The 9,012-nt window shown below is 38.6% G+C and overlaps 1 protein-coding gene across 5 annotated transcripts in view; it reads left to right on the forward strand.

Moving 5' to 3' along the window:
* RHOQ (ras homolog family member Q) overlaps positions 1-9,012 on the forward strand; it is a 34,837-nt gene that overhangs the window by 20,665 nt on the left and 5,160 nt on the right. For 2 of the 5 annotated variants that reach the window (XM_007436503.3, XM_007436502.3), the window contains exons 3-4: positions 4,273-4,437; positions 7,054-7,149. In XM_007436503.3, the coding sequence (XP_007436565.1) occupies positions 4,273-4,437; positions 7,054-7,149 (261 nt within the window). The other 3 variants (XM_015889504.3, XM_088147853.1, XM_088147873.1) reach the window with 3 other exon arrangements.

Genomic DNA, 9,012 nt, shown 5'->3' on the forward strand with positions numbered 1-9,012 from the left:
ACCCAATCATATTTTTCAGAGAATTAAAGCATATTTAAAGGGGACAGCCTTTCTCATGTCTACATTTACCTGTCAAGGTATCCCATTGTCCTATCTAGACATTATAGTACCGTGCAAAAGTTTTAGGCAGGTGTGAAAAAATGCTGTAAAGTAAGAATGCTTTCAAAAATATATATTGTAATTGTTTATGTTTATCAATTTACAAAATGCAAAGTGAGTGAACAGAAGAGAAATCCAAATCAAATCAATATTTGGTGTGACTACCCTTTGCCTTCAAAACAGCATCAATTCTTCTAGGTACACTTGCACACAATTTTGAAGGAACTCGGCAGGTAGGTTGTTCCAAACATCTTGGAGAACTAACCACAGATCTTCTGTGGATGCAGGCTGCCTCAAATCCTTCTGAATCTTCATGTAATCCCAGACAGACTTGTTGATGCTGAGATCAGGGCTCTGTGGGGGAAAACCATCACTCCCAGGACTCCTTGTTCTTCTTTACGCTGAAGATAGTTCTTAATGACATTGGCTGTATGTTTGGGGTCGTTGTCCTGCTGCAGAATAAATTTGGGGCCAGTCACATACCTCCCTGATGGTATGGCATGATGGATAAGTATCTGCCTGTATTTCTCAGCATTGAGAACACCATTGATCCTGACCAAATCTCCAATTCCATTTGCAGAAATGCAGCCCCAAACTTGCAAGGAACCTCCACCATGCTTCATTGTTGCCTGCAGACTCATTCTTGTACTGCTCTCCAGCCCTTCGGCGAACAAACTGCCTCCCGCTACAGCCAAATATTTCAGATTTTGACTCATCAGTCCAGAGCACCTGCTGCCATTTTTCTGCCCCCCCAGTTCCTATGTTTTTGTGCATAGTTGAGTCGCTTAGCCTTGTTTCCACGTCGGAGATATGGCTTTTTGGCCGCAATTCTTCCATGAAGACCACTTCTGGCCAGACTCCTTCGGACAGTAGATGGGTGTACCTGGGTCCCACTAGTTTCCACCAGTTCTGTGCTGATGGCACTGCTGGACATCTTCTGATGCTGAAGGGAAGTAAGCATGATGTGTCTTTCATCTGCTGCATTGAGTTTCCTTGGCTGACCACTGCGTCTACGGTCGTCAACGTTGCCAGTTTCTTTGTGCTTCTTCAAAAGAGCTTGAACAGCACATCTTGAAACCCCAGTCTGCTTTGAAATTTTTGCCTGGGAGAGACCTTGCTGATGCAGTATAACTACCTTGTGTCTTGTTGTTGTGCTCATTCTTGCCATGGTGTATGACCTGTGACATGAAATTGTCTTCCACAACCTCACCTTAGGAGCAGAGTTTGGCTATTCCTCACCCAGTTTTAAGCCTCCTACATAGCTGTTTCTATTTCAGTTAATGACTCTGTTTCAACTACATATGAAATTGATGATCATTAGCACTTGCTTGGTATAATTGGTTAATCATACACCTGACTCTAATCCTACAAGATCCCTGACTTTGTGCAAATGTACAAAGTGTGCAAGTATAAGAATTGATGCTGGTTTGAAGCCAAAGGGTAGACACACCAAATATTGATTTGATTTAGATTTTTCTTCTGTTTGCTCACTTTGCATTTTGTAAATTGATAAACAATTACAATATATATTTTTGAAAGCATTCTTAGTTTATAGCATTTTTTCACACCTGCCTAAAACTTTTGCACAGTACTGTACATTTTCAAATAATTGGTAGAGGGATAAAAGAACTGTAATGTCTACATACTAGCCTTCCCTAACCTTCTGTCGTCCAGATATGTTGTCCAATCCCAGCGTAGCCATGATGCTCTGGGTATTATTGGAACTGAATTCCAATACATACAGAAGGCAGCTCCAGTGTGTATCTTGAGAAATGAGGTCACTTAAAAGACTTTTAGATCCTTAAAAATGATTTTATCTTCAATCTCACAGCAGCTTGAAGACAGTACACTTCCAAACATATTTGATTTACAGCTATGGGGTTACTTTCAGATTTTGCTGTGTTCTCCATCCGGAAAAGATCATGTTTTCCTGGATATGACGACTGGAAAGCTAGGCTTACAAACATAAAAATTGCAATGTCCCAGGTGGCTTGTTTGTCACAAGTCAGAGGTTAACTGTCTTTTGTACATGAAGGTTGTGTTTTTTGTTTGTTTATGGCTAGTAGTCTCCATGAATTGATCTAATGAATTTTTAAACTGCTAGTAGCTTTCACCACATCCAGTAACAGTTAAAGTTCATAGGTTAATTGTGTTGTGTGAATTTTTGCTTTCTTTGAAATCTTGTTCAGTTTTTAACTGATTCATTGGATGATCTTGAAAGTATTGTATTTTGAGAGAAATGAAGTATGTGCTTTTATCAGCTTCAGATTTTATATATTTTTCTCTGTGATTTTTTAAAATAAAAACTAAGATGAAAAACCTCATAAAGTTTTTCTTTATAACATATTTCATTCTTGCTATGCTTAATCACAGGTCTCATTACTCTTACTAGTTTTATTTAATTATTTTAAGCTAGGACATCTAAAATTGAGATTCATTATGATGCACTGGTAATCTTAGCTTTAGAAGTACATGTTCCAAAGACTGGGAGCAGGGACTTTCTCTCTCTCTCTTTTATTAATAATTAGTAAGGTAAAATACATGGTTATGGCAGTGTGCTGTCTATGCCATAGTGCTACTTCATTGGGGAAATGCTGAAAAAAAAAGTAGGAATTTATTCTTAAATGTAGGACTGTAAACAGTGGGATTCCCCAAGAATCTGTTCTGGGGCCACTATTTTTAACATATTGAAGAATAATCTAGAATTAGGAATGAACAGTGAGGCTGTACAGATAATGGATAACATCAGATTATTTTGAGTAGTTAACAAAAAGGGGATACAGAAAAGTTCTCAAAGGATCTCTGCAAACTGGGCTTTAAAATGTCAAATGTCAGTGTGAGCAAATGATACATATTAAGACAAAAAAATCTTAATTTCATGTATATGCTACTAGAGTCTGAACTGGAATTGATTGAACATGGAAGAGTTATGGTAGAGAGGTTCCAACAGAAGAGAATATATGTAGCTCAGGGTTGAACTGTGGAGTCACTGGTGCTCTCTGAGCTAGGTTGTTTGCTTGCAGATGTTTCATTACCCAACTAGGTAACATTGCACTGATGATGTTACCTAGTTGGGTAATGAAACGTCTGCAAGCAAACAACCAAGCTCAGAGAGCACCAAGGACTCCATGATAGAGAGGTTAACATACAGCTGCTGTGAAAAAGGCAAATTCCATCCTTATCGAATTAATTAATAATAAAACTTACAACATACCTTGTATGTCTTCTCTAGAGCTATAGAGAGGTAGTAATGGAAGCAACATGTGAAAGGGGAGGGTGATTCCAATGAGCCAAGGCTACAGTGTTCAAGATACCATGTGGTAGAGATGTATAAGATTATGTGTAATAAGAATACCCAGTCCCTTCCAAGGAAGTTGAATAATGTAACATTCAAGACAGATATATGATAACAGATATTCAAACAGTTATCACGAGAAGTTGTGGTAGCTGCTAACCTGGACCATTTCAAAAAGGGATTAAATAAAGTAATGGGGGTTGAAGACAGCCATTGTGACAGCTGTTTTAGTCTGTCCCAGATCAGAGACAGCAAGTCCTGGGTATCCACTGCTAAGGAATATAAGGAGAGGGCCTGTTGTGCTTGAATCCTATAGGTGGACTTTCTGTTGGGTCTGACTGGCCAATGTGGGTAATGTATTCATAAATCTTTGATCTGATCCAGAAAAAAATCCTCTTAAAATATTTTGGTGAGAACCTCACCAAGGAAGCAAGTAGTTCAGTTCCATTTTTTGTTCTTTCAGACACTATCCATGAAAATGTTAAAATCAGCCAATAGCTGCAGCTTGGCTTAATGTCTTGAAAAATAAGGGGTTTGTTTGTTTGTTTGTTTATTTTTGTGTGTGTGCATGAAGTAATTCTTAAACATATATCCATTATTCCATATACTGTAGCAGCTGATAGGGAAGATCACTGTCTGGTTTTGTAGTATCATCATCATCATCTAGTTTTTATACTATCATCTGAATATACCAAAAGTAGGGGAAAAGCATAATTTGCAATAGATTGGAAGAAGCTTTTAACTCTGTTTATACAGCATGTAAAATACTGAGACTGATTGCTTAGAAACACCAATGTGTGTATCCATTAGAAATGACTGATCAAAATTCAAGTTTTTAGTGAAAAGTAATATGTGTATATATAAATGTCTGTCTTCAGGAAGACTATGATCGCCTCAGGCCGCTGTCATACCCCATGACTGATGTTTTCCTCATCTGTTTCTCTGTGGTAAATCCGGCTTCTTTTCAGAATGTGAAAGAGGAATGGGTACCAGAACTGAAAGAATATGCACCAAATGTACCTTATTTATTGGTTGGAACCCAGGTACGTAGATTGAATATCATATCTATATTTATGGCTATTTCTGTTGGTAAGAATGTGCCATGGAAAGAGCAACAGATATTTTCTTCCTCATTTACAAAAAGCACATGCACCAATTATCTTTGCCCCTGAAATGTTCTCAGTACCTTTAAAACTCATTGGCATGTTCTTTCCTGTGATCTTCACCTTTCTAACTCTACTGCCATCACTCTTCCCATTCTAATTATTTCTTATGCCACAATGCCCTTCTCAGAATAGTGCCATCTTAATTTTTATCTGAAAAGTCTTTTCAAAACTCACCCTTTCCCATGAAATCTTTGGCTTAACCTGATAGGTACCATTTACAATTGAAATGAAGTCCAATTTCCTCTTTGTCACATAAATCTAGCTTCTCCCTCTTTCCAGATCAAGCAGCCAGCTCCTTCACCCCTTGCTCTCTCCAAGCATGTAGGCTTATATTTCTAGTTTGCAACTAAAATAACAAGAAATGCATCCAAAGCAATCTAATTTTAGAGCCAGAAGGGACAACTGGAGCCCTCTAGTCCTTCTGTGATTAACACCATTAGTTGTAAACAGGCCTTGAAAGATTAACTATGGAATGGAGAAACTGTCCCAATGAAGAGAGTGAACAAAACTGCATCTCAGTCTACTTTTGTTGTTCTTGTTAGGGAACCAAGTCCTTTGAGAATACCCCCCCCCCCGCCCTTTGTCCTCTTTATGAATTTTTAAAACTTCTTTCAGCATTTAAATTGAAAGCAAAGCTCTGCATCTTGATGTGCTCTGCTTATGAACAAAAAGGGTGTTTGCTCATTAACAATAAAGCAGCAGTTATAGGATCCAAACAGATGATTCAGACAAACGTGGGTATCACATGCTGCAGCTGGATGGAAAGAAGAGTCTTGTGGTCATTAAGAGTCTCCTTTGCTGATAAATATATACATAGATACGCATCTCTGTGTATCCTCTGGGTGGGAAGAATCGGTTCATCCATTTTTACCCATGTGGCTGTGGCAGTTTCTGGGCTCAGTGCTCACTGCTGGCTTTCCAAATAGAAATGTGGGTGTACTTGGTCGGTAAGAAAATGCCTTCCTCCTTTTGAAACACCCCAAATACAGTCCCACATATATACTACTGCAGTCAGACCCTGCTTTTTTACCATTTTTATTCACAATTTATGCATCTTACTGTTTCCCTCTTTTTTCATGTTGAAAAGTTAACCATGAAATTCTGATATTCAAGACAGAGCTACACATCAACAGTACTCCTATTCCTTTATCCCTGAAAAGCAGGTAGACTTCACACACTAATAACAATGAGCAAAGATTTTCATGTATTTACGGCCCTGCTGCTGATGCTAGAAGGCTGGAAATCCCCTAATTCCTATTCTGCACTAAATTTAAAAATTGCTTTTATTCCCCATCCCCCATCTATCCATTTGTCTCTATGCAAAAATCTCTGAATGATTTCTATGAATGAGTTGGCTGCAAAGCCATCAAACCACTCTTACCTCGAAAGACCTGCTAGAATCAGCAGTGGTGAGCTCGCAAATATAGAAACAAACTAGCTCCATAGAGCTGCAACAACTCTAAGAAAAGACAAGTTTTACTATGGCTTCAAGTACATCACAGCTGAGCCAGAAATAAATTGGCTTGACTCTCAACAACTGAATCTATGGAGTCATAAAGGTCCGGAACTCATTCTGAAACTGCACAGAGTAGTTGTGTCTATGAAATAATTGTTTCGCAAGCACCAGTTTACCAGTAATCATGCAGAGACACTTTCAAGCTCCTACCCAGATGGTGCTCTGGAGGCCTTGAAAACCTGGCTCTTCTCCCAGGCTCTGGCCTAAGGTGGATGGACCCCCTTGCCGGGCGTGTGGTATATGTTTTGTGTCATTGGCTGGATTTGCCATCTTGTATACTTTTTTCTAATGTAAATTGTACATCTGTTATCTTCTCTGTAGTTGGGGTGGTGCCTAAATGGAATAAATGAATGAATGTACAAATAACGAAGAATGGGTTGGGGGACATTTAGCCTTTCTTCCAGATACCTATTTTCTTCTGCAAATTTCCTCCAAGCTTCTTCTTCTTAATTAATTTCTGGCTTGAGTCAGCAGAAGAAAGTAAGTAAGTGGGAAGATTAAGCAGTCCCTGCCTCTCATCTTCAAATTATTGGCTTCCTGTATGCTGAACTACAATTTTGGGAATTTTAGTTCAGCATATCTGATGGAGGAAGAAGAGGAGATTAGAGATCAGTAGTCTAGATTCCAGGTTGCTTAGTTTAAATGAGGTGGCTATAATATGCTTTGAGGTCACTCTTTGGAAATGTCATGGGGCCTCCTACATTTGCACAGTTCATTTGAACCACAGTGTGCCTTATGGAATTAGGCTTAAGATTCCAATTAAAGTGAAGGTTATAGATTGAATTAGCCTGAGTTAGCTGCAGTTAAGTTTCAATATTAATTATGCCTAATTTAAATTCCAAGGTGTTCAGCGAGACATTAGGATGGTTAACTTGTATTGGAGCCAATTCTGTTTTTTTTAATAAAGTCTGTGATGTAAAGTTTGATTTGAATCATGTAGAAGGAAGTATACACATCTACTGTAACTTTCCTAACAGATTGATCTTCGTGATGATCCTAAAACATTAGCAAGGCTAAATGACATGAAAGAAAAGCCAATATCTATGGAGCAGGGCCAGAAGTTAGCAAAAGAGGTAAGCTGGATATTTAAGAGTTCAAATCTTGCTTGGCACTATGTGTGCTGAATTTCCCCTACCTTTATTTTATCTTTCTATATGAAAAGACTTGCAATGTCCATACAAAAGGATCTGCAAGGACTGTCACCCCAACCTACAGGTACTCCTTGCCTTACATCCATTCATTCAGTGACTGCTCAGTTATGGTGGCACTGAAAAAATGGACTTATGACTGATCCTCGAAGTTCTAGCCATCACAGCATACCCTGATCACGATTGCGATGTGGGTGCTCAGGCGCCTGGCTTGTGATTACGGTGTCACAGTGTGCCACATCACATGATCGCCATTTGTGACTTTCCCTGCTGGCTTCTCACATGCAAGGCCAATGGAGAAGCCAGCAAGGAAGATTGCAAGTCACCCCAGTAAGTTGCTTCTGCCGTTTTCTCCCGAGGAGCCCACTACAGAGTCCAGGGATCTTGTACTCCGTAGCATATCTGCACTCCATAGCGCCTGCCTGTTACATAGCACACCCCTCGTGCACCCTCCCACACACACACTCACCTGACCTGCTATGTAGTGCACACTACACCCCTTCCTGCTTAATGACCCGCACATCTTGTGGTTACGACAGCACAAGAATTGCTGTCATAAACCAAGGACTACCTGTACTTTGAAAGTTGCTGTTTCATGGCAACATGAAAGGAGATCTCCATGTAAATCCCTTTGAATTCTTGGAGGATATAACTCTAACAAGTAAATAAAAATATAAAATATAAAAATCAGCAAACATTAGTGTAGCGTTGACAGTAAAAAAAAAAAAAAAGATAAAACAATTGCCATTTAATTCAGTTATTCCCAGATAACTGTATAACAGCAATTCTTCCCTAACCTAATGCCCTCCAGATATGTTAGACTATACCTCCCATCAATAACTGTAGACAGTGAGGGGCCACAGGAAGGCTCGTGTGGAGGATTTGTATCCAGGCATCTTTCTTCAGCTCTACTAATTACAAACACTGCATTTTTCTGCATCTTGGTTCTGCCTTCACTTTTCTTATACTAAATTATCCCTAAAATTTAATATTGCATTTGTCCACCATTTTCCTCAGTATGTGACTTCTTTCCAGACCTGAAACTTGCTGCATGGCCAGCTGCCAGCATCCTTGAGCATGGGCAGGACGTGCTCCCAAAATTCCAGCTGTGCCCACAGTCTCAGGGAATAAACTTAGTATGGCTCCGTTTTTCAAATGGGCCAGTGCCACTTTTAGTCTCCTTCATTGAGAAGGAGCAACAAGAATGCAGATTTTGGTACTGCATTTAAAGGCAGCTGTGTAAAAATTAAGCACTACATAATCTTACCTGTTAATATGGCTGTTTTGTTCATGAATAAAACATAATATTAAATACTGCTAAGTAGGAAAGTTCATTTAGTACTTTTCAATAATTAAAAGATAACTTACTTGAATGAAAGGCAATAGAACACAGTGAGAGTATGAGTTGAGAAAATTAAAATAATCACCTGAATTTTTAAGCGTTTGAAGTATAATATTATATCAGGTGTGATAATGTATTTGGGTATAGACAATTTTCTGTTTGATGGTAATCTCTGTGAATATGTTAAATATCCATACATTTCATTTGCTCTTTACACCTTCCTAAAATGCCTCAGGTACAAATATACTGCCAATAGTAAAACAAACTGAAAACTCCAATATATTTAATGTTTTTCTTTCAAACCCTGAATGTAATGAAAAGAATTCTAAATCTGTCACCAAAAGACAAACTTGAATCACTTCTTTTTCTGGAAGGTAGAGTGCTGGAATGTTTTTCTCAGGGCAAAGACAAAACAAAAAACAAACATTGATGTTTCAATAAAAATG

This window comes from Python bivittatus, unplaced genomic scaffold (assembly GCF_059951505.1).
Source record: "Python bivittatus isolate LINGU-HERP-01145 unplaced genomic scaffold, Pbiv_v1 ctg000020_np1212, whole genome shotgun sequence".
NCBI lineage: Eukaryota > Metazoa > Chordata > Lepidosauria > Squamata > Pythonidae > Python > Python bivittatus.